The 27,655-nt window shown below is 39.4% G+C and overlaps 1 protein-coding gene across 1 annotated transcript; it reads left to right on the top strand.

Annotated features, from left to right (window-relative positions):
- Positions 1–25,933, top strand: LOC128496663 (cytochrome c oxidase subunit 4 isoform 1, mitochondrial-like). Its single transcript, XM_053466397.1, has 5 exons — positions 1–58; positions 7,206–7,302; positions 10,678–10,848; positions 11,518–11,652; positions 25,751–25,933. The coding sequence occupies exons 2-5, from the start codon at positions 7,206–7,208 to the stop codon at positions 25,882–25,884; spliced, it is 537 nt and encodes a 178-aa protein (XP_053322372.1). The 5' UTR covers positions 1–58; the 3' UTR covers positions 25,885–25,933.
- Positions 25,934–27,655: the final 1,722 nt, after the last annotated feature.

Here is a 27,655-nt window from a genome sequence, read left to right as displayed (position 1 = left end):
CTGAGCACCATTCAGAGCACACAACAGAGCACGTACTTTGTTCATAGCAGAAGCAAAGGTAAGACATCACTACATCAATTACAGTCTTCCTGGTTTGATAGTGATCAATAAAGAAATACCCCCAAATTTCCTCAGGCAATAGGGAATATGTAATATATAATAATGGGCTTTATTAGTTCTGTAATATAAGGTTATTTCATATTACATGTTTGGTGAAAAATATTAGATGTTTTCTGCGGTGGGATAAATTTGCATTGTTATTATACCCTACAGGCAATGTGTAATATAATGTATTGTTAATGTTTAGATATCTAACAGTTATACTTTTATATGTTATATATGTTATTAGCAATGTATGGTACATTGTAACTTATATGATAAGTAATGTAAAATGTTTTTATATGTGGCTTCATGTAATTTACACTTGTTAAACTATTAAGTTCAAGATCTTTGCAAAGTGGTACTAGTTTGCAATCAAAGGCATCATTCACTTGGTTGGTATAGGGGTATCACCACTTTTACCATTTTGCATAAGATTTTCTTTTTATACATAACCCATGATAGTTGCATTTATATTTGTTATAGCAAATTCATTTTTAAATGTAGAGACGGGGAATTATTTCTGAAAGTATTTTGCTATATATTTGCTGAATTGAAAATTTAAAGTGGGATACATATAAACCAAGTGATGAAATAAGGAGATAATCCACTCATGAGGGTGAAATCTCTCTTGAAGGGACACTTATCCCTGGCAGTATCACTAATTAAGAATGCACATTAAAGTACTGTGGAAGGAAAGCACTCCCATTGAAATTCATAGGATCGCTTTTCATGCATGCCCATGAGGGTCCCATTAGATCCTGATAGGACCCCGATATCACGTGTCAGGAGATGTCGGCTGAACACATCCCCTGAATGGCAAATAGCTGGTGGGCAAGGAAAGGGGAAAATGCATATCAGAGGATTCTGCAGATATGATGGCAGAAGTGTCCCTTTTATTTACACAGTATTCCACGTTAATCTGTAATGGATTGGTTATTCCCCTAGAGGTTATATTGTTATATAATAGTATATCGTAGAGACATCTGAACACTATTGTAAGGGAGACTTTGATCTGAGGAATTTTTTTTTTATCTCCCAGATTCCATAAACTATTTTGCATCACATATAATATTGTATTATGACTGCTGGTCTGGTCGTAAGAGATTTGCTGTCATATCTCTCATATTTCATTGAACTGGTTTTTTTTAGATACAATACACAGCCCTGGTATTTCTAACCTTTGTAAATATTTTTATGTGTACCGAGTCTGATTAGACTTATTTTATGACCGTTCCTGGTTGTCATGGGAGGCAGTGAATACGTGACCGTACGCACAGCAGCAATGAGGTTAACTTAAAAGCAAAACTTCCTAGTATGCAAAGTTTCTCTTTCAGGTGTATCAGACTGACGCCTCAAGGCATCATGCACTATTTCTTCATTCATGGATGTGGTTTTACATGGAATAAAGGAAATATGCAATGCATGTATTCTTTTATTATTATTATTATTATTATTATATTAACTGATTATCATATAGGGTACTTATAGATGTGTTTAGATAATATTTATGTCAAGATAATTTAATTTAAAATAGATGTTTACATTGATTCTTTCTTGTGAAAGCATTTTAAATCTCTATTGAAGGTGTAATTCCGTAACAGTAAATTGTACAGTGCTAGGGCTGGGAGATATGTTTTACCATTTGTTTCTGGTGCTCCACAAAACAGATGATATATTACTACCACTCATATTAGACAACCAGGAACAAAGATAAAGGTGGTTGCAAAGCCCCTTGAACTCAAGGCCCTAGAGGAGCCTGTAACTGCTGTAAACCCTGTCGCTGCATATTGAAGGGCAGTATTATTAGTGGCAGTGGATGGCTTCTGTGTCCAGTTCAGCCTTGATCAGGTGAATCCAAACTAGAGAATCTGCCTTGTTTCAGTCATCTGTCTACACTTTTTTTGAAAACAGCATTTTTAGCTCTGTCATTTATAAGTGTAACAAACCCTGTAGCATGGGGGCCATAAATGTCACAGTTAGGGGTCTTAAGCACAGTCCTCTAAGGCAAACAGTCAGGAACACCAGCTTGTAGCAAAACAGCACTTTATTTTTAACTGTTTAAACGCAACACCCCAAAACAAAATCATAAAAAGAAACACTTGGCTCCCAATCGGAACCCTCTCTGACTAAACTATGCTGGCCCAGATTGACCAGCCTTATCACCCACTAACTTGACCTCCCCGCCAGACCCCAGCTAAGCCAGGCTCTGGAAAACCTTCCCCAGACAGCACACAGATGATCTATGGTATTGCCTCACTTGGCTCAGGGATGGTCTTCTTCAGGGCCTCTCCTTGCCCTAGGAGCGCAGGGAACTTCCTCTTCCCCCAACAGTCTCTCTCTGCTCATCCTGCTCCAGGGGTTTTTAATGCCCAGCACCTGTGCCTGATGCAGCCTGACTTCTAGCCTCCTGGAAAAGCCAGCATGGATTTTCCACAGAATGGGGAAACGGAGCATTGGCCCACCCTGCTCTCCAATTGCTCCACCCCAGGGACCCATATTTATGATCTGGAGAGCACCTGTACCAAAATGCCAAACTAAGCATCTCCCTGGGATTTACAGCGTCACATAAGCAAAAAGCCTTACAATCTAAATGACATATGTTCTGATCTTCAGGGCTGTGACCTACTGTATACAGTGTTTGTCTCTGCTAGGCAATAGCACAATGTAGGTTGATCTATCAAGATGCGCTGCAACCTCCTGATATGCACTACCGTTCAAAAGTTCACTCAGAAACTTCCTTGTTTTTGAAAGAAAAGCAATCTTTGTCCATTAAAATAACATCAAATGGATCAGAATTACAGTGCCGATGTTGTTAATGTTGTAAATGACTATTGTAGTTGGGAACGGCAGATTTTAATGGAATATGTTCAGAGGTGTACAGTGGCCATTTATCAGCAGCCATCACTCCTGTGTGCACTGTGTGTCAGATAATCCAAGATTAAATTTAAAAGGCTAATTGATTGTTGGAAAACACTTTTGGAATTATGTTAGCAAAGCTAGAAATCCCTTTGTTTTCCCTTTGTTTTCCATCAAAACAGCTAAGTGGCCCCAAGTGACTTAGCACTTAGCTGTATCATGTGACTTCAACATGACCCTGTGGGCACATCAGTAACCTTGAGGAACATACAGCAGAGTCCTCTGCATTACTGTAGGCCAGCAGAGGAAAATGATTTATAAGCTTGGTAGGAAGCCTGTCTCTAAACTTTCATTGAGGCGAGGTTGAGGTAAAGGAAGGTGTGTCTTCTGTAATTAGAACAACATATCTTCCATAAACTCTATCTGGCCTCCTGACTAGCTGCTAGCCAGGGTGAGCCAAAATGGCTGTCTAGGGTCCTTGCTTGACATTGCCACCAGGTTCCTCCTCTTTTAGCATGTCAAGGGCATGGGGGCTACCAGAAATGTAGTTTGCCTACAACCCTTGATTTATTAGTGGCACAGGTCTAGAAACTGGCTTACAAAATTTTAAGAGTGTAATAAATACCATGGCAGGAAGGTTAAAATTTATCACAAAAATCCTCTTTAAACACCATCATATTTTACCACTATTAACTATCTTACTCTCTTATCAGTATATATCTTATCCTTTACTATCTTTATCCTTATTTTGCATGTACACCGTTTATAAGAGATTTCTACATGACATTATGATTACATTTCTACTTTTTTTGTTCATAATGGAAAGAGGTAGGGAAGTCTGGTAGTGTCTATAGGGATCAGGAACTCAATTTCTGTTTTTCACGAAATATCATGCTGCTTCTTTATGCTATAATGCTTTTATACAAATGTACATAAATTACAATTTCATTACGCTACTTACGTTGCAGGAAAATAGATCATACATCTCTCCCAACTCAAAATGTATTTTTAATAAACATATATATATATATATGCCTATATATTTTACAGTACTATGCAATAGACGGTTGCAAAAAGCAAATACAATGAATGACAGATGTCCCAACCTTTTACTTGTAACTAAGAGCACAATTAGAATAGTAAGGCAAACCAGCTCTGTCAATATAAACTGTCACCTGCATGTTAATGATCAACGCCGCATATACAGACTGCAATTTATCAATGCATATTAACTTTTATGATCTTATGATACCTTATGTGCATGTCGTCTCAACCTACAGATAGGTCACTCATATCTTTAAGAGCAATAGGGATAAGCAGGTATTGCCACCGACATATTACACTGGCACTGAAATACTACATGCCTATATATCATTTAGAAGAGAATAATACCGTCTTCGCTTTCCCCAATTTGGACATCTCCTTTATATCTACCCAGAACTTGCCTTACACAATGATTTTGTGTCACAATCACATAAAATTAATTTTGACTCTTGTTTCTTCAGCCTAGCCCTGCCCTGCAAATACATGCCGCAAATGCTATAACTGTTATTTATGTGTTTAGTTTTATGTACTTATTTCAGCAGCAGTCCAAAATCTATATTTATAAGCTTGTTAGGGGTTTGCCTCCCTTTTTTTCCATTTAGCTCTGTTTTTTTGAATCCATAGAAATCCATAAACGGTACGGTACGGTCACGTATTCACTGCCTCCCATGACAACCAGGACAGTCATAAAAAAACCCCTCTATTAAAATAGAAAAAACACATTTCACTTACTACGGTATTTCTTCTACAGAGTAGGTGCCACTGATAAACATTAACCCAAATAATGTTCAGCAACATTCCCTCATTGCTTTTATGTTCTAAAAGCCACATCCATCCCATACATTCCTACATTCCTATATTATTATATTCCTATTATAATTGTCTAACATCTAGTGGTAGGGGTGAAAGATATTGGGGGATGTGTTTTTTTTTTCCTGTGATCAGAGAAAGTGATCAGAGATCTCATCACTTTGGATAGACCCTTCTGGGTCTCTATGCTTCTCTGTATTTCCGGTGGGTGTCAGCACTGACAATTGCCCAAAACAAATGCCAGATTGCATGACTGGCCATTGAAACCGTAAGGGTATACCAGCACTCACCAGTGATGCTGGCTTCTGCTGACAGAGGGAAGTCCAGGCCTGTTTTATTGGACTTATCAATATGTCCATAAGGGAGCGAAGTGGGTAATCTGGCTTGGCATTTGGTCCACCCGCTCCCCGGCCATATCCCGCCACTCTTAAGTCTGATGTGAGCACACACCCTGTCTCTACCAGTAGGCTCCAAACTGATCCAGTACAATACTATGGCCAAACTTATTAGTTATGCTTTAAGAGTTCATAGGCAGTTTCTTGACACTCCCTAAGTTACTAGTAAATGCCCAGAAGAGCCTCCCTCCAAATCTGCATTTGCAGAAAACAACTTCTAGATAATATTTAGCTCAGATCAAACACTCATTATTCATACACGTCTGTCAATATAAATCTCAGTGTGTTATTGACTAGTTATGTAACCAGTATAGTACATTTTAGTTGTTTACTACTGACTAACATGAAATGGCAGGACACCCTGAATACTCGTGATTAAAAAGGAATTAACAGTTTAACTTAGCTAATACAAAATGACTAAATATACCTCAACCAATCATCTCTTTCTTATAATAGATATGCACTTGGCGTGGAAGTCTAGCCATTATATGGTAGTTTAAGAACAATACTTTTGTAACTCCCATGGGGTGCTTTGATGTGGTAGTTGAGTTTATGTGCTTTGGCCAAAAAACAGTACTAAACTCCCATATTTTATTAATGTACTTATGTGCAGGATTTGAGTTATATGCTGGTATCCTATGTAGTTGTTATGTCATGAAATTGCGGTGTATATGACTTGTCCTTTTATAACTCCGACCAGTGTGACCACAAAAGTGTTCTCCAGTGTGCCACACTGGGCCATAATCTCCATGGAGCAAGCAGGGCACTACAATCATATTTTTCACATGTAAATCCCAGCTTTTACAAGGTCCCCATAATAACTTTTATTTCAGACTGCTTCTATAAACCATTGTGGTTTTTTGAGATTACTCACTTAAAACAGGGAATTTAATGAAAACAAAGCCAGTTTATTGAACCTCAAACTGGACATTGTTGGTACATTAGTCAAAATGTGGTAATTTGCATCAGGGCTAACAGTTTGACAATTCTGCTTCTCTTCCTCTGTGATTTTATAATGCGTTCCCATACATTTCTGCCCTCAAAACAAAATACTCCCCTACTCAATCTGTACATTCTTAGCGTCAAGGGTTTCCTCCTTAATTATGACAGACTTCATTTGGTTTGCCCTATACCTCTGGGACTCGCTTCCACCAAACCTCAAGCTTTCACCCTCTCTCTCTCAAAACCCACTTCTGTAGTTAGATCTTACCTGCCACTAATACAACCCCTTGCGAGCAGGGCCCTCTTCGCCTAATGTATTTTGCAGGTTTGTCCTAGTCTGTCAATTCTAGTTTTTTCATTCCCCTTGAATATATGTTGTGTAAGAAGAACTGTGTACATTGTTGGAGCTATATAAATAAAAAATAACAATACATTTAAAATTATAATATTGGCATGTTCATCATATGCCTAAGAAATCCAGTCATGTCTACCATATTATGACATCTATTTGATAACGGTGATACCTTTATTGGCTTACTGATGTATAATGGATTGCAAGCTTTCAAGACTATCTAGGTCTCTTCTCACCTGTGTATTTAAAAGGAAACACGTTAATGCATATAATACCTATAAATGTGCATGATGTCATTCTGCCATCCAGCTCTTTTACGTGCAGGAGATGTGTTCTGACACTTGATATCTTTACCACCTGCCAGCTCCAGCACTGGTGGAAACAAACACTATGTGCTGGGGTCTATTGAAACCCCATTCATGTGCGCAGAAAACACTCCTGTTGAGTTAAATACATGCCTTTTTCCATCTTTAAATAATGCATATGAAAGTTCTTACAAAATACTTTCATATGCATCATTTGTTTAGGGGGCTGCCTGGGACACCAGAGTGTTCATCGGAATTTATCACGTCTATTAAACAAAACAGGGTACCCAATAAATTGCCATTCTTTCACACACGGAGACACATGCTGTATTAGTGTACGTTTACCAATTCATATGGCACAGACTAACAATATATATTGATGGATTTTAATTTTTCCAGATGTTATCCACTGTTGCACGTTCCGTAAAAGGAAGCAGGTCCATTGCCTGGAGAAGCTTGTCTACCACTAGCACCCTGCCTGCTACTAAAGGATATGGTAAGATGTGACAAATTTACTAAGTTTAATCATTTAATGAGATCATCTTCTTAACTGTCCGCCTCGAACGGGAAAATTCTACCCGTCTACGTGTCATACTATGATGATACAGTGCCTATAGGAATTAAAGTGTTCTGTGGTTTTCTCCTCTTAAAAGGTATTATTAAAAAATGTATTATTCTTACAAAAATTATGCAAATAAATTAAACTGAAATTAAATATTAGTCATAACATTATAACAATACATTATTACAAACTATATCTGACTAAGCTGCTGTAGTAAACCAAAATAAAACACAAAAATAGAACCTTACTTACTAGAATTACTCTATTTAAAACATTTGCATGCAAATATATATATATGTCATATTACTGGGATATATCTGTGTTGGCGATCATGGAAGCCCAGTAAGAAATCCTACTCCTTGACAGCAGCCCCTACCAACACAGTACGTGAGAGGACAGACATTTCAGCTCGTGGATGTCAGGCAATCCATCGATTTGGGAAGGGGTGAGAATAGTGAGAATGTTCTATGTGTATTCCAGCTCTTGTAGAACACTTTCTAGGTCTAGTACCATTATTCAAGCTTTCGGTATCTGCAACTGCACATCCCCTTGATTATTCTGATTGTTGACAGGACTGCCAAGAGGTTCATGGGGTATTTGCCTTCTGAATGTATCTAATTAACAAATTAAATCACATCTAAAGCTTTTACTCGTTTTTGTATTATTTCACATTGTATTATTGTTCTATAATATTTCCATCCCGTTGTTCATGAATGTTCCTTGCAGTTATATATGAAAAGGAACAGGTAAGTAATTTTCTTTTGACGTATCGGTCACTTATAATGAAATACTGGCTGACTTGGCTGCGCTGCCATGCTCTATAGAGAGATTCTATGGAGACCACTCAACAGAGCTATACATACAGTAAATACATACAGGCAGTGCCAGACTCAGGATTAAAATCAGCCTAGAGACTTTAAGGCCAATATCCAGTTGTGTGTGTAGCTACCCAATGGATTAATGTGGCAGATAGCTAAATTTACATTCTTGACCAGCGGTATTCTCACCTAGGGGAAAAGTCGTGGGTGCCCTATTAGGCTGATCAGGCTCCGTGTAGCAACACTTCTCCATAGTTTCCTTCTAAAAGGCACCACACCTCCTTAAAAAGTGTAGCACCAGTATATGACATTGTATCCTGATGCTCAGTAGTAAAGATGGCAGCATGTAGGGCACAGCAGGTGGTGCTGCCGTAGGCCTAAACCAAATATAAATATGCCACTTGTCTGGCTGTTTGTTGTATAGCACGCTAAGAGACCAGCAGTAAAGATGAGTGAGCAGCACCATTGGGCTCTGACATGGTTTGCCAGATCGCCAATCCTAAAAGTTAAGAGCAAGACAAAAGAAACCTGTAAGCCAGGCTGATATGTTTTGGGGAACAAAGAATATGTAAAATCGTGTTTTATGATGTGCACTAAACAATTGTCTAGGTAGCATCCTTCACAGCAGGATATGAAATCTTTGATCTATGGTGCCATGCCATAAGAACCTTTGCATCACCAATCTAGTATGTTGTATTTCACAAACACCACAGCTAACATTGCAAGACAAAACCATAAAAGCTGCTGGTTAAAAGCTGCGTTGTTTTCATGTCCCCTGCTGTCTTCTGACAACCATTGCTGCCTTGAAGAAGAAAAACAAATAAATGAATAGTCCCAAGGTAGCCTAAAATCAATTTCTAGTTTAGTGAGATAAAGTTGTAATAATTACAGCAGCTTCAGATTTTAGCATTATCTCTTATATACCACAATTATATATAAGCTTATGGTTCTGAGAGAATGTGAGAGCTACTCAGTAATTTGCTAACCTAAATGCACATGTGCCCAAAGCAGTACACCTTCGTTTGAAGGCATGGTTAGAGGCAGAGAGGGGGCACGATTAAAGATGAGGCAGGACTTTTTTTGCGTTATGTGTTATATATATATTTTGTTTTGTGGAAACAATATAAAAAGTTAAAAAATGTTTTTTAATTTAACAAAATTGTCAACTTTAAACAATGCTGGACATGGGGTGAGGAGGCTCCCTGGTAATGGCACTTCATGATACACTTTTCTAGTCATGCAGCGTGCGGTGGGGCATATCCAGCCAGCGGCCTCTCATTCCAGCATCCAAGAAAGATGTCGACTAGCATTTGCCAGGTGTGATAGTGGGCCAGAGTGAAAGGAATATTGTTCCTATAAATTATTGACTTATATAAAGTGCAGTTGTGTGTCACATCACCTTACAATACCCCAAAGCAAACAGTTTATACTGTAGTATTTCCATCTCCATACAATGGGATCATAAGGCTTTAAAAATATAAATTAAAATAACAAAAAAACATAAGAATTGTTTCTCTTGTTTACAAAATAAAGGATCATTTTAATCTATCGAGTCCAATTGTCCATTGAATCCCAGACTGTACCATAATGCTTCCTCTTATGAAACGATCAGTTGTTGCACTCTTGCCAGCGAGGATCATAGTTTATGGAGCCTGTATATCATTATCATGATTACCTTAGATAATTGGATATATTTGGCTGAGTCACAGGGATTTCTAGTAATATTAAATGATTTTATTCATAGGGAGCTTATCAGAGGATGCTAACTTAAATGACAACTGTCACCCATAGATATTTAACCATAACTGTTCATTCAGTATAGTGTTTGAGAAAAATACCCTCCTCTCCCAAACTCTACTCCTTTCTACTACGAGATCTTTGCAAAAGGCTACCAGATTAAAAAATGGAGAATGAAGGAATAATCATTCGAATTCAGAGAACAGAGTTAGTATTATATACATTTCAAGGACTCATTCATTTTCAATGTTGGGCTTTGCAATTGTTGGTAAAAATTAAGGATGAGACCAAATTCTGTGTAAAGATATGGGTTTTTTTTACAAGTTGTGTTTATTATCCATATAAAGAGTAATAAACTCAAGGAATTATCATAAACCTAGCTGTCTACACGCAACTGCCACAGTTATTGCAAATGTAAAAGTTAATTGTTAAAAACAAGACAAAGGTTACAAATTTTACAGCTGCACCTTTGGTATAAAAAATAGCCAGAACAGTTGTCACATCCATTACTAGATTGATGTACATTCCTTGGAAAACTATGGGTCCCTGATACTAAGTAAAGCATGGTGTCCCATAGCATTTCCCTTTTTTCTACCCCTATTTTCAGGTTTCATTACATGTTGAGGAAAATATGTTGACAAGTCTCTTCCACTGTATATAAAGTAAAGGATAGTCACCAGATTGCTCGTACTAATATTCTCACAAAGAAACCGTTTTTGTCTATCACCCCTAATGACTTGTATGTTACCCTCAGGTGTTCCCAGTAACGCTCCTGTTGATTTTACCAAACCTATGTATTGTGACCGCCGTGAGTACCCGCTACCCGACGTACCATTTATAACTGAACTGACCCCGGAGCAGAAAGCACTGAAGGTGAAGGAAACTGGGCCCTGGAACCAGCTAACCAAAGAAGAGAAACTGGCATGTAAGTAAAGCAAGATCTGCTATTACTTTCATGCCAAGTACTTTCCAACGCACCTGAGAGCTGACGCTGAGACTCTTTATATTGTACTGATTTGCTAATGGTGGCAACCGAGTGGCTTTTGTAACAATACTAAATACAATTGGAAAAGGAAAATCATAAATTATAGTAGTGTGTGAAGTGTTGTGACCCTGCAAATGTTCTCGCTCACCTTAAGATTGGTTGTAAATCAAAGCACAACTTTAGAATTCCCACATATAAATATTAATTTAGCATTAACTGGACGCATTTTATATGCCATACTTTATTCAAATAGGTGATATTGTGAGTGATTCCATGAACATTTCACTGCTGCCATAACATATTTTACAGAAATACAATTAAAATGATATGTTCTTTTGGTCTGGAACTATACTGGTGTGGCATGCTCCATTACTGTATTATTTATGTTGTATTCTTTTTTGCAATATTCATGAAAGTTTAGCGCCCACTAGTGGAGATTTTACACTAACATAATTTCTAAAAGGTAATGGCAAACAGATATCAAACAGTATATGAAATATGCTGTATCAGTTACCAGGAGTCACCCTTAGCATACATATGAACATATTTCAACGTAGATGAGAAGTTTTGTTATGTAGAGCGTTCTTCTAATGCCATTGCATTTTGCAGTATATCGGGTGAGCTTCTGTCAGTCTTACGAGGAGATGAACGCCGGATCAGGAGCAGAGTGGAAAACGATCGTAGGGGGTGTGATGTACTTCCTGGCATTCAGTGGATTGTACCTCTGGTGGCACCGCACATATGGTTAGTTGTGACCGATATAAGAAATGTGAAAACTCTATGAGTGTAGCGGTTGAAAGCAGGGTTGACTTTCAAAGCCAAAGGTATCTGGGCAAATAATTTGGGACCATCACTCGCCATTGCATAGATAAAGATTCCTTGCTTGCCCACTGGTGATGTCCGAGCAGCACTGAGTATTGATGGGAGCCAAGGAGAACACTAAATTATCTAGTTGATTATGGGGAAAGATATGGATGTCCCCCAATTACAACCCTTTTCAGGTGCCCCTAAAAAGGAATAAGATTGTCAAGCTGGTTTGACCTTGCTGAAATCCAGCCCTGATTAAAAGGATGGTATCAATTTTTATTTTCATTATTAGCCTTCCTTTAGAAAGAAAATAAGATAGGTATTGCTCAAGTGAGATCTGGTAAGGAGTGTATGAGGTCACCCCCACATATATATATCAGATAATATATGTAATGTAATCATATAGTATCAGATATTAAAAACCGTATGGTGTAGAATATGTAAGCATACATTATGCATTATTGCTGGAAACAATAATTTTACCAATGAAAAAGTATGAAATGGTCAGAACAGCTCATTGTCATGTTTACTTCACACAGGCCCTGATGCAGGCAGAGATCTTTATTTCTAATATGCAGTGCTATTGTGTCTGATATAATGTGATGTGCATATGACACCTAGTACATAAGCAGTGTTCTCGTAAGACTGCCCCACGTTGTTACTGCTTGAAGAGCAGAGCTAGAGACAGGGTCTTCACAGTCTGAAATTAATGGAAGAAAAGATCTTCCTCGAGTTAAAAATGCACAAATATACTTTAACAACCAGTGGTCCTAAATTTTGTGGTTCTTCTACAGCCTGATTAGTGTCCCGGTATGATACGCTCACTAGTAGGGTTTAAATGGTTAATCGTCTGTACAACATATCAATAGATCAGAAAGTATGACATTCATTTTGTTTAGTACTCACTGTCCTGTAGAATATTAAACAATGTTTTAGACACGTTCCCTACTAGATCTGTTCCAAGAAATACCCCTTTTCATTATCACATAGAATGTACCTAGACTATGTGGTTACTTATGTTCTGAAATGTTCCTAACAAGTTGCAAAATGTGTGAAGATGTTTTCCATTTTGCAAGTGTGATGTTAGATTACATAGTTTTGAATATGTATTAGTTATTTAACACTTATCACACACCTACAAATGTCCCTTTAACAGCATAAATGATGATATTCTTCCCCACTGTGACCTACATTAAGTTATGTAACTGAAACGTCAAACCTCTAGCGTAGATGTTTAATTTATTAAGCCAATTTGCTGATGTGTGTTTGGACACTAGAGGGCAACAAAGATTACATCTTGACTTTTCCAAGGCGGCGCTCAGATTTAGAGAATCCATTATCAAAGTGCTCCATTTTCCTAATTATTATAAGAAGGGATTATACATTGTGTTTAATATGCTGCTCACATTCTTCTCAGGGTATATTTTCTAACGCTATGACCTTGCTAATGAAAACCATAGATTGATAAAGCTACGATACATACTCTTATCTGACTCGTCCCGTTACTACATGCTGTAATAATCAAAACCTACTTTTTATGATGACATTTTATAACTGAATGGCTCAGCCATGAACAGTGTGGCTGAAACATCTAAACCATATAATTAAGAGGGGTATCCACATTCATTTGGTCAAATAGTGTGGGTGTCTGATTCCAAACAAGGTCAGATCTCCAGATGGGGAACTTGCTTTGTGATGACCTTAAAATGATCTGTGTTTTGCCACTTTTTTATTTCTGGATTTGATGATGCTATGTCCACATGACTTGCATAGACAAGTCATTAAACATCTTCACTTCTCTAAAATGCTTATTTTGTAAGCATACTATGCGGGCACTCTTTGATGGACTGGAAAAATAGTTTCTACACTTTTCATTGCAGGCATCTGTACTCTGGCTATAACTGGAGGTGGTACTCTCTGTGCCACATTACAGATGCAGATAGCCTTATTGGGTGATCAGGCTCCCCAGTATGCCACTGCTCATTAGTCTGGTTTGGGAGATCTCCTTTGTAGCTGTCCTTTTTATACTATAGAGTTATATGTCTTGTTGGCACACCCTACGTACTATATTTGCCCAAGCATGTCCTTCTGAGGTGAACCATTTGAATATTACATGCTTGATGTAGGTTCTAGGGACAGTGCCCTGAGTCTGGTCTAGGGCAACACCCTACATGAATGCATTCCTGACCTACAGTCAAGGGCAAGGTGGCATTGACCCCTCTGAAAGATGGTCTGATCGATCAAAGTTTATTTTTCAAAGTGGTGGGAAAACGGGGGAAAAATCCATTGCAGCTGGGGAGTTTTTGGATTTGATTCTTCTCAATATATTGTGATCCTGCACCCACACAGGGTACCAAGTCCTTGCAAACAGCACGGTCCTCTAGGGTATTAAAGCCACAGTCTTGGTGAATTAATCAGCCACAGTTTATTATTAATCCACATCCACAGTTGTTAACAGAATCATGCATCCCTACAAACTAAAGACTGGCTCATCTGAGCTATTACTAACATATATGTCCCTTACTAAGCAGGGTCTAAACTAAACAAAATGTAGGTTCACCAACCTTTTAGATTGCCTCTTTAGTGCATAGCCAGCAGGCCCGGACTGGGACAAAAAATAGGCCCGGGCATTTAAGCCTGAGCAGCCCATATTTATTTATTTATTTATTGTTAAAGCCCACCCGTACCATCTTTGCATTTAATCATTCACACAAATCATTGACACATTCATTAATGCAGTCTCACAAATCATTCAAGCAATTCATCCTCACATGAATTAATTAATTGTCATACGCATTCACACAATTCATCCACACATTTATTCATTCATTCTCATACGCATTCACACTACCCCCTCTCTTCATCTTATCTGCCCCTTCTCACTATGTTCCCCCTTTTCACTATGTAACCCCCTTCCCCACTTCTCAATATGTACCGCCTCTATCTATCCCCTCTCCCCCTTTCTCACTATCTAACCCCCCTCTGCCTCTTCTCACTGCACCCCCCTCCCTCACCCTACTTACCTTGTTGCCAGAGCAAGCAGCAACTGCGACCACGCCTGTGCCAGGGCAGAATTGACTTAGGAGCTGATGGAGCTGCAGCTCCAGGCCCCCACCTTAAAATAGGCCCAGTCAGGACTGGACTGACTGGTCCTATATGGCCGCATTAACGCAGAGCCCCTTAAGCCCGCCGCAACTACCCCCTCCTAACTATCTACCCTCTCCCTCTTTGAAGTTCACTTACCTTTCAGGAGTCCTGTGGTGGGGGTGCAAGGCCTCTGTCTCCCAGCTCTGCCACTGTATGGAACAGTATAGAGTGATGGGAGTTATGATGTACTTTTAGAGCATAATTAGATCATGAAAAAAGACATTGGAAATGGTACAGCATAACACCCATCACTCTCACGCATTTACCAATCCACACATACACCAATCCACACGTATACACCAATCCACACGTATACACCAATCCACACGTATACCGATCCACACACATACCAATCCACACACATACCAATCCACACATATATACACCAATCCACACACATATACACCAATCCACACACATATACACCAATCCACACATATATACCAATCCACACATATATACCAATCCACACATATATACCAATCCACACATATACACCAATCCTCACACATACCAATCCACACACATACACCAATCCACACATATATACCAATCCACACACATATACCAATCCACACACATATACCAATCCACACACATATACCAATCCACACGTATATCAATCCACACATATACACCAATCCTCACATATATACCAATCCACACACATACACTAATCCACACGTATACCAATCCACACATATATACCAATCCACACACATATACCAATCCACACACATATACCAATCCACACACATATACCAATCCACACACATATACCAATCCACACACATACACCAATCCACACACATACACCAATCCACACACATACACCAATCCACACACATATACCAATCCACACACATATACCAATCCACACACATATACCAATCCACACACATATACCAAGCCACACATATACCAATCCACACACATATACCAATCCACACATATATACCAAGCCACACACATATACCAATCCACACACATATACCAAGCCACACATATACCAAGCCACACATATACACCAATCCACTCTCACTTAATGCTTTCCTACCTTTCCTTTCTTCTTTCAGCTTCTTTTCCTCTTCTTCAGTTCTTCTGTCTTCTCTGTCTTCTTCCGGGTCAGAGGGCACGGACAGCGGTGGGCGCGGCTTCAGTGCTGTGCGCCGGGATCTGACAACAAACCCCGGCGCACAGCAGCTGTTGCCGCGTGGATCACAAGGGAGCGGTATCGGAGGTCTGCCCTAAGGGGCCGGGAAGCCCCCACCAGGGCCGGCCTTAGGGGTCTGCGGCCGTACAGGGTTTAAATTAAAACATCGGGGGTTTTTTTTCAACTTAAAAAAACTTTATTTAACATGGAGGATGTTAAATAAAGTAAAAAAAAAAAACCCCGATGTTTTAATTTAAACTCTGTGCGGCCGCAGACCCGTAAGGCCGGCCTTGGTGGGGACTTCCCGGCCCCTTAGAGTGGCGGACCCGGTCGCAGTTGCGGCGGGCTTAAGGGGCAGGTGCCCCTTATGCCCTGCGTTAATGCGGCCGTAGGTAGGGTAGGGGCCTGGAGCTACAGCTCCATCAGCCCCTAAGTCAGTGCGGCCCTGCCGTGGCCCGGCCCACCGGGCAAATGCCCGGTGTGCCCGATGGCCAGTCCGGGCCTGATAGCCAGCCTTGCTGCTTCCAGGCCTCAAACAAAAACTCTCCTTTCTGTTAATCACGGAAGGCTTTATTGCAGTCATTGCAGCTAATCACTTGCAACTGATCAGTGCTTTGGAGTCAGCCTGAACTCCTGGCCTGGATTCTCTTACACTCCAGGTGTATGGAAACTGCGGGGTAGAGCACCGGCCCACCCTACCCTCCGTATGTTCCACCCCAGGGGCCCATGTATACTCTTAGCGGTATGTGGCACAACACATACTACCCTCTGGGGCTACATATCATACCAAATCCTCCAAAACCTAGGGTGGATGTATACGCCTTCAGCAACCACACACTGCACCTTATCACAATATATATAGGGAGAGAAAGAGATATTGGGATACCATCCAAACTTTTAGTTTTGGCCTAATTGTACGAAACCTAAATAGTTATTACATTAACCTTTGGAGTAAGTTATGGTGGGTAAGGGTGATGGAAAACCCTTCCACTAAAATTAAGGGGGTAGTAGAAGCATTATTAAACACTCATCTACAGACACCAGACAAGCCAGAAGGCTTGTTTTTCCCTCAGAAATCTCATGGTGCTGCCACAACCACAAGGGATTCTGGGTAGGCGCATGCAAATAAGGTTACAAATTATCACCTTTTGCCTTATACAGTGGATATTATTTTCAATAATAGTTTCTCTGGAACACATCAAATACTACACTCTTCCTGCAGTCTGTCTAGATAAAGGGCATAGAGAGATGTGTGCCTCCCCTTTCAGTCTGCAAGAGCAGTGACTAAGGAAACCGTGGTATGACATCATATTGCAGCACATTTGCTCACTGCTACCAAGGAGTCACAAGGACAAGGAAATGTTTGCATAATTTCCTACTCTTTTCCACAGCAGATATGGGAACTATTGGAAATGTAAATCAGAATTTAAAAAAGTAGCTAAAGAAACTAGCAAAATATGCAGAAGGCTTTACAAAAGAATAAACAGGTATCAACCTTTATGTGGTTATTACAGTTCAAATTGCGTGGGACAATTGCTTCTTTTTTATTGCTGTATTCTGTTTTTATTCTTGTAAATGAGGTATGCTAATCTTATCACCAAGGTAGTATCTGCACACGTCTAAATAACATGCACATTCCAAGGCGAAAATAAATGTCAGGTGCTATACAATATGTTTAAACAATGCCTTAAATTATATGTAATGGCTATGTATGGGCTATGTAATTACACTTACGTATATAGTGCCAACAGATTCCGTAGTAGTAAAGTAAAGTAAAGTAAAGTAGTAGTAAAGTAAAGTAGTAAATCTAGAATCACACGCAATAACAAACTGGTACATAAGGAGAAGAGGGCCCCGCTCCTGGGCGTCTAGTCAGTTGAGGGGGAAGTGAAACAGGAGAGTTTGATTGTTCTGCATAGACGTGCTATGTATGGTTAGGTCAGGCGAAACACAGAAAGACAAAAAAATAAAGAATGTGATTGTTCAACAAAGCAAACACCTTGGCACATAGTGTCATAAAACATTGCCATGTTTTTGGTTAAAGCTAACAAAACAAGGTGAGTGTGTTATGTATAAGACATGGAAATGACGGGATGATTGGAGTAGTACTGACTTGGCTGGAATATGGATGGACAATCGGATTTCTTCGCAAATGTTGAAAATATGTCCAACCCATTAGTCCCACTTCTTGTATTCCCTAATAGTGGTATATTTTGAGCACTGTAAAATAGGGAAGTATGCTCATCATTACAATAAATGGAGGCTAAAATAAGAAATTCCTTTATATTAGGGTTTTAAACTGAAATCTACAACCACTCAGCAACAAAGAACATTATTGTTTTGTTCACAAAGCAAATACCTTGGCACACACCGCCATGAAAACATTGCCATGTTTATGGTTAAGTTAATACAACACATACATGTTAAAACAATATTACAATTCCATTAAAACTTACAGAATGTGCCCAGATATTGTTAATAAATAAAATGCAAGCCGTGCAAGGCATAACCTCTCTAATACCATATGGATAAAACCAGCTAAAATGAGGTGTACTAAGTTATGACGATTCAAGTGAAATATTTATATTTTTTTTATTTTCTGTAGCATGTATCATGCAATGACAGTTATGAACATAGGTTCCATAGAATAACATGAAAAACTTATTTTGGTGTGAAAAATCTCAAAATCTTTAGCTAATTCTACCACATATTCCAAATGTGTATGCAGAAGTCATGCTTTAAACAACTGAACTCAAATGCTTTAAATTATACTCTTCAATTTATGTGACAGGGAATAATTAATCAATTGCTTTAAAACATACAGCTAGAAATAAGGAATAATATAGTGTATGATGTCAAAAAGGAATTCAACTCATTCTGCTGTCTCGTTGTATATGTAATATTTTGTTGGGATCACACAATCAGTTATTTCATGGCGCACTTGTAGTTTAGAACAGAAATATTTTCACCGTATATGTAACAGGATTTGTTAAGGCTACATGTGATGACTTTCTGCAGTGATTACCACTTTGCCGTAATCAGCAAACATTAGCATAAGAATATGCTGTAATAACACTGTGCTGTAGGCTGTTGACTGTTTATATTATATTATATCATACCCCTTCCCAGAAGGGCTTAATATTTTAATTGTATAAATAAAGGTGTTGCCACGCTCCGTCTTCCAACCATTGACATCTCTCCAACAAACCTATAAGAAACATAAGGAAACTTTGGTCCCAGATTGGTGTTACACTAAACAGATCCCAAAGTTCATAAGGTGCAGTGGAAGGCAGATGTAATATATATACCTTAAACACTGTATGGTTATGGGTGCAGCAGGGAAAGGTAAGACAGAGCAGTGGGACTGCTAATACAATTTTAACCACATCTACACCCTGCTGAAGCTAAGTAATTGTCAGGGAACAGGAGAGTAACAATCATGGTTGCAGGGGTTGCAGCTGCGACTGGGCTCGCACCTCTAGGAGGCCCCTATAAAATTCTCTTTCCCTCACACTCTTTCCCTGCACGCTGTCTGATGCAGCATGCAGGAAGTGACATCACATCCATTTCCAGCATGTTTAATTAGTCTGCAAGGATGGAGGGGGGTACAGGGAAGCTTCTCTGCGGCTTAGATGGCATAGACAAGCTGTTTGGGGACAAAGCTGGCACTGACTAGCTGTTTGGTGGCAACGCTGGCACTGTGCGACGTGTTGCTTGGTGAAGTCAGGAAGGGGGCCCAGGGAATGAGAAGCACCATGGAACAAATCACAAGCACCTAATATTCTGCTCATTATGTTCCATTGTCCTGGCATGTTAACTACAATTCATGATAACTTGTGAGCAAAAACAGTGTGTGATTTCACACATCCTTACACTGCTCAAAGTCTGAGACAAGCTGAGTGTTCTTTGGAATAAAGCATTACTGATGGAAACACGAGGCCCAGGACCTTGCTCATTTCAATGGCATGCCTTTTGGACTGAGCATTTCTACAGTTGCTTAAGCATTTCTCATTTGCTTATCTACAAATGTTCTAAATCTATTGTTCAGCATCTTATAAAACATAAAAATATATATTATAGAAAGGAAGAAAGAAGACATTTAACTGTTGTGTGACTCTCTTTTTTAGTCATCAAAATTCACCAAAATTTTAAACCTACAGCAAGGGGAATTATTATATTTTTGTTACTGACGTTAAAATAACAAAACACAGTGAACTGTACAAGGAAGTCAGTAAGGAGAGGTCAGCTGAGGTGTTCCATAAAATGTGTCTTGTATGTCCCCGCTGCTTCCCTGGGAAACTGATTTAAGGCTGCTGTTTCTATGAATTACTTTCCCTTGTTAAAGCAAGCCGCTTTTTGTCAGTTAAACTGACAGCAGAGATAAAAAAAGGGCTGGTGTTAGTGTCTGCGTTGCACAAGAAACCACCCTTGTCACCAATGAAAGCCTTAACACCTGCCAACAACTTAATTTTTTTCAACAAATTTCCTTTATAACTGCCAAAATTACATATTATCCCCATCTTTTTGTTCTTCCTGTTCATTTCTGTCCCATACCTTCTGGCCTCTTTAAAGTGACATCTGGCTGTTCCAGAGGTTTTAACTCTCAGTTACATGAAAGTGTGGGCAGGCGACACAAACTATACACACTTTGGAGGGATAATGACGGGAAAGCATGTATAAACTGGTTAAAAAAATAAAGGAATAAATGCAAAGGTAGAACATAGTATACATACTATACAGAATGTGCTGTGTGAAGAAGAAATAATGTATCAGTATACGTTGCAGAATGCTTACATGTTTTTATGCCTACAGAAAGAGTGATGGGGATCTGACATTATAACTGAACATAAATATCAGGGAAAATGCTGATGAACACTGTTCATGAATTCATAACTACCTAGATTTAGCAAGAAGAAAACAAATGAGCGTCAATTTATGAAATGACCAAACGTATGTGGACACTTATAAAGGAGTGATGGTCAAGTGTCCACATACGTTTGGTCAAGTGTCCAAACGTATGTGGACACTTGACCATCACTCCTTTATAAGATTGTTGGAGATCCCAATCTAAAACCATGGCCATTAATATGGCGTTACCCCCCTTTGCGGCTAAAACAGCCTCCGCTCTAGTTGGGAATGTTTTCCACAATATCTGGGAGTGTGTCTTTGGACACTTTCCACAAAGTTGGAAGCATTCAATTGTCTAAAATGTAGCATTAACATTAACCTTCACTTGTACGAAGAGGCCTAGCTCAAACCCCCAAAACAGCTGTGGCCCATTATCCCTCTGCCACCAAATGTTATACTAGGTACTATGCATTAAGGTAGGTAGTGTTCCCCTGTCATCCTCCAAACTCAGATTTGTCCTTCAGACTTCCAGATAGTGAAGCGTAATTCATCACTCCAGAGTGCAGTTGGCGGTGTGCCTTACACCACTTCAGCCTACACTTGGTATTGCACATAGTGTTTATTGGATTGTGTGCAGCAGCACAGCCATGGAAACCCATTTCATGAAACTCACGACTTACAGCGCTTGTGCTGATGTGGCCAAAAGGCAATTTTGGAGGAATTCTGTAGTTAGCGATGCCATACAGGACAGGTGATTTTTATGCGCTGAGTGCTTACGCACTCTGTGAGCGTGGTCTACCGCTTTGTGGGCGTGCTGTTGTTACTGACTCACAATAAAACCACTTACAGTTGACATCAGCAGGACCGCTCCACTGACATCAGCAGGACCGCCCACTGACATCAGCAGGACCGCCCACTGACATCAATGGGCAATCCTGGCCACATCCTGCAAGGAATATAATTAATAAGTAATTATTAAGTAAGTAATTTTTTGTTTTAACATAACTTGGCAAAAATGTTATTTATTAAGTTAAAGTAAATGTAAGTTCATCACTAAATAGTTTAAATCAGTCTGGTAATTATTGGAAGGAAGTGATCTCTTCTGTGTTTTAAGCCTGTCTATTGTTTGAATTTGACTGAAAAGGAATCATATTGAAAGGAATATAGGAATGTGCTTAACCTGCCAAACTACATACAGCTCTTGTAATTATGAATTCTTTATTATCTGTAATTTATTTATTACCCTCAGAAAGGAGACTTGTTTATAGTTTACAAAGTGTAAATACTCAGATCTCCTGCAAACCGCTAATTTGTAATTCACATCAGAAAAAACAGAATTTTCTAGAAATCTTTTATTTTTAAATAGAGATCGATCATTCAATTAAAAACTAGCCATGATGTTATAGTGCCTCTGGATAAAGCTGTTGGTTTCCTAAATAAACCCAAAAGATGATATGCAGATAAACTCCTTAATCATTAATGCACCATAATGCCAACGAGTTAAGCACTGGAAAAAAAACTGATCTGCTCCATTAGTGCAGCTGAAAACACCATCTGGTTTGTTGTCTCAATGAGAACTATCTCAGCATTTCTTAAAGAACCACTATAATATACAAAAAAAAATCTAAGTGGAATAAATATAATAATAATAATAATAAAATACTGCAAAGAGCTAAAAAAAACAAAGACAAAATAATTAACTGTTAATGAAGACAACATTTAAGTATGTGGAAAAATTTGGCACTTTAGACTACAAATCTAGTTTTATAGCTAAATAGCTCTCAGGTTGTTTTCTGGAATGCGTGCTTTATTATTTGATCCTTGCAGAGGAATGTTATCTTTTGCTTTGTAAGCTTCATTAACAGTGTTAGACTCAGGTACGTGAGGCTGAAAACTGCAAGCCCTGTGGTCATTAAAATCTTATACACAAATGATATGAAATATATCTTGGCTGCGACATGTAACTTACTTATGATAATAAAATTCCATACCGGATTATACCCATTCTGGAAATGGTGGTGGCTGTAACTTGGATGTGACAACCTGCTCTGACTCTTTGTGAGGCTGAGCAGCAGGGAAGGGCTCTCACCTTCTGGCCCGGGAGCATTTACTGCCTCCCAGTAGCTATCATATACACTCACAAACACACATACACTTACTGTAATTCACACATCCCCTCTGACACACATACTTACACTAAAACATACCCACTCCGGCATACCCCACTCTATCAATCAAACTTCACTCTCTCACACATTCCATTCCTACCTTCCGCCTCTTAGAGTGGCCTGGCCCAGGCAGAACCCGCTAAGTTCCGCCTCTTAGAGTGGCCTGGCCCAAGCAGAACCCGCTAAGCTCCGCCTCTAAGAGTGGCCTGGCCCAGGCAGAACCCGCTAAGCTCCGCCTCTAAGAGTGGCCTGGCCCAGGCAGAACCCGCTAACTTCCGCCTCTTAGAGTGGCCTGGCCCAGGCAGAACCCGCTAAGTTCCGCCTCTTAGAGTGGCCTGGCCCAGGCAGAACCCGCTAACTTCCGCCTCTTAGAGTGGCCTGGCCCAGGCAGAACCCGCTAAGTTCCGCTTCTTAGAGTGGCCTGGCCCAGGCTTTGATTGCCCCCTGCCCTGGGGGCTAGCTAAGTGGGATTTCCAGTCATTTAAATGTTGAGAGAAAATATGCAATAAATGTAAACTTCAACAGGTTGATTATATACTCAAACCTGCCAACTGTCCTAGGTTTACCAAGATTTCTTGTAATTTCATAACCTGGCTCCCAGCAGAATCTGTTCATTGGGGAGTAGAAGTATCAGAACCCAAAGTAACCTGTCAAACTATTTTGGTGTAACCACAAAAATCTATTAGCGCCGTTTTATCTTTTTGTTACTTCAGTTTTAGGCCACTTTTCCTTTGCTGTTTTGCGTGCAAATCAGTGATTCTTTATTGTATTCATTAGTTTACATATTAGGTCACTTGTTGAGAAAGTGAATCCATCAAACATAAAGCCACCTTCCACTTGAATAAATTCATTTTAATGCTTTACACGCTTGTCCCAAACATTTAACAGATTCATTTGAATTTTACTTGTTTCCGAGGGATTGTAACTGTTTTTAAGTTGTTTAAAACCTTGATAATTAATAATTCTATGCAAGACAGATGTGACAAAGTCGATTAAGTGTGTGGATATACAGTGAATGTTACTCAAAAAAGGCAGTATGGGAAACCGTAGTACAATATAAATCTCTTTTAAACTGTAATAATCTGCTTTTCGATGTGGCCTTAATTCTACTAAGCAGTACACAAAGAACTAAATATCCATGTTGGTGCACTTATTCCGTATTAAACAAAAATGTCCTTTAGTCTGCATGGGTCTACTTTAGTGACAACTATAGATAAATCTTTTTGCGAATGCAGCTCTGTTGTTCTTCCCTTTTCAGAAACCACTTTACTACAGAATTACCCTAATTTTACATTCGTTCATACTTTGTATAGTTCCTCACTTGTACTCACTAGTTTGAAAGCAACCAAATCACACAGAATGTTTAGATGCAATTATGCTGTAGCTTGGTGGCAATTTTAGTTTATTTTCTGCTACTGACAACAAATTGAAGAGAGTGAAATTGTGAAGTTTTTTATCCTTATTTCATTCTCATTGTTGCTAATATAGTGTAGTTATACGGAAGAGACTTTGAAATGTTGTAGAAAGATTATCAAAATGCATTGTTTTCAATGGGTTTAGGGACCGCCCATTGTCCTTATGGGGTTAATGTGAAGTATTGATTTTCGTAACACCATCAAGCTCCACATAACAATTTGGAAGCAAAAGGAGGAGGAGAGCCTTGCCCAAAAGAGGTTACTGTCTAGAAGGAGGTGGGGGTATATTACACAAGGGGTGAAGGTGCAAGTGTTTGAGTTAGATCATCCACACAAATTTGACTTACTAAATAATATCACAAGACATAGGTAAAAAGGGACTGAAGAGTAAGATGGCATGATGGAAGTCACCAGTCCGCAGGTGAGGCTTGGAAAGGTGAAGAAGTATGTTTTGAAGAACTGTGGAAATTGATAAATTGGAGTATGTATCCCTTAGAATTCCCTACCCTTAGTTATCCAACTCTCCTCTTGTCTTCACACAATTCGCATTGAGGGAGACTGTCAAATTAATGTTAGTGATGAGGGATGGAAATGGGAGTTTAAGAGAGGTTAGATCTTGGGAATATTCAGTTAGAAACAGAGCTAAGGCAATTAATGAAACAATCACAAAGTTAGTGATAGAGGTCAGAGGAAGGAAGGTAGATCTGAGTGTCTTCCACATCCAGGTTGGCAAAGGGCAAAACTAGTTTGCCAAGTGAGTCGGTGTAAAGTGAGAACAGAAGGTGTTTATAATTCAGCCTTGGGTTAAGCCAAATGAGAGGGGATGAGTTACCTGAAAAGAGGTGCAGTTAGATTGACAACCAAGAAAGAACAGTGTCACAGAGACCAAGATGGTGAAGGGTTTGAAAAAGAAGTAGATGGTCCACAGTGTCGAAGGTGGCAGAAAGGTCCAAAAGGAGTAGCACAGATTTGTTAGTCTTCCATTTTGCAGTGAGTCAATTATTAGTTGCTTTATTAAAAGTAGTTTCAGTGTCGACAGTAGAATCAAGTTAGAACTTGGAATCGAGAAATAGCTGGATATTGTCAAGATGTTCAAGAAGCTTGAAGATGAGAGTGTGCAGAAATGTAATTCCTAGTGTGAGGCTGTTAACCCCAGAGAGATGATTAGCATAGCATTTGGGTACAGGTGCTATGCAGATCATACATATGGGTCCCTGGGGTGGAGCACTGAGATTATATGAATATGTTGGAATTGGGTCGCCTTTATTCTTCAGACTATAACTTTTGTGTGTTTTTCTTCTCAGTGTATGGCCCTGTTCCTATAACCCTCTCCAAGGAATGGATAGAAGTGCAGTCCAAGAGAATGATTGACATGAGAGTGAATCCTGTCACTGGCTTCTCATCTAAATGGGACTATGAGAACAAATGTTGGAAATAGTACTTTGTGTATAATCTTTCTATATTCAATAAAAATGATATTTCTGTAAGTCATATTCGAATTTGTTATTAAAAATACGTGATATTCATCAATGTGCCGATCAAAAAAAGAAGCAAAACTACCTTTACAAGTAAGCATTATTATTTTAGGCATTATCAACTCTCGACAGTGTTCGAATCATTAATTAACATGGGGAAAAAAACGAATTTTTCTCCTTGACAGTGCTGTATGCAGTAGTGTAAGTTAACACTGAAAGCAAAGTGTTCTTATGTCATTTTGTGCCAATAAACATCTCTTATCTGTGGATCTGGAGGTTGCCATTTTTGTCAATCATGATATTTTGGTTGACTTTTCCTGCTCAGACAGCAAATTGAGCTGATACTTAATGGAAATGCCACTCAATTCCTTGCTGTCCAGCTGGGGGATTAACACTAAACCAGAGACAATACGATATGGAGTCAGGGTGTTTATCTAGTACATTGGGCTAGGATAAAACAGCTACAAATGGCTTATATGCAGCTACCTTATAATATAATATAAACACTTTTTTGGTAAAAAAAAAAAAAAAAAAAACTGATGCTAGTAATAAAAAATGGTCTTCCTTTAACTGGCTGATTTATAGTACTGTGCAAATGATTTAGGCAGTTGTAAAATACTTTAAAGTAAGGATACTAGCAAAAAAAGACATGTTTGTTGTGGGAAATAATGAGAATGAAACTGTCCATATATGTCTATTTTATCAGATCATTGCAGTCCATAGGATGATAGTTATTCAGTTATCTTTGATACAGTTGTCTCCAGTGTTTTATTACTACCTACTAGAGCCCTGCGCGGGACTGCTTTTTTAATCCCGCTCCCGCTGATTTTTTGCCCAATTCCGCCCGCTCCCGCAATGTGTGTTCCACTCCCACCCGCTCCCGCCACATTTGTGGCCAATCCTGCCCGCTCCCGCCACATTTGTGGCCAATCACGCCCACCTCCTTACCTGAACTGCAGATTTCCTGCGCAGTCCCGCAAGGCTGCCCTCGAGTTGCTCCCTCACAGTGTCTCTTCTCTTGCTCCGCCCAGGAACAAGGCGGAGTCATGGGAAGTGATGTCACATCACGTGACTCCGTTTTGTTCCTGGACGGAGCAAGAGAGGAGACACTGTAAGGGAGCAGCGAGAAGGCAGCCTTGCGGGACTGCGCGGGATTACCAGGACCTGCAGGTAGAGTGCCTGACCGCTCGCAACCCCAGCAAGACCGCCCGTGCCCGCAAGTTTTTTGCCTCCCAATGCAGCCCTCTACTACCTACCCTTCTGCTGTAAGCAAGGTGCAGTTCCATCTGCTTCAGGAGTTGAATGCAACTGGTAGGCAGTGGAATGTCACAAAGATAAACAAACTGTAAGGGCTTCAGCATTTAAACAGAGCAGTCATCAGCCAATATCTTTACCCCAGATTCGATTTTGTTGTTTGTATATGTGTGTGGTTTTTTAACCCCTCCACGACAATGCCCGTACATGTACGGGCTCATAATGCATTGTCATTAATGGGTTTAAGGACAATCCATTGTCCTTAAGGGGTTAAACACGCTTAGAAGCTACTTAATTAATTGACCAATAGCAGGGTTATCATAGAGAATTTTCATGACTTCTTTCATTAGTATTCTTCCTTATAGGGTATATGCAGTGTGTGGTAGACTTACATAGGGCCTTGCAATTATAATAAGAATTTTGCGTGGTTTCTTTGAAATCCAGAATGTTAAAAGACTAAAATAATTCCAATCAATGCTA

This window comes from Spea bombifrons, chromosome 5 (assembly GCF_027358695.1).
Source record: "Spea bombifrons isolate aSpeBom1 chromosome 5, aSpeBom1.2.pri, whole genome shotgun sequence".
Lineage (NCBI taxonomy): Eukaryota > Metazoa > Chordata > Amphibia > Anura > Pelobatidae > Spea > Spea bombifrons.
This window is presented reverse-complemented; position numbering and strand designations above follow the sequence as displayed.

What these genes read in the sequence shown, in the direction of transcription:
- LOC128496663 (XM_053466397.1), top strand. Translation starts at nt 7,206, where the DNA reads ATGTTATCCACTGTTGCACGTTCCGTAAAAGGAAGCAGGTCCATTGCC. An exon ending in GCCTGCTACTAAAGGATATG is followed by an intron (nt 7,303 to 10,677) that starts GTAAGATGTGAC and finishes TGTTACCCTCAG; the next exon opens with GTGTTCCCAGTAACGCTCCT. An exon ending in CAAAGAAGAGAAACTGGCAT is followed by an intron (nt 10,849 to 11,517) that starts GTAAGTAAAGCA and finishes TGCATTTTGCAG; the next exon opens with TATATCGGGTGAGCTTCTGT.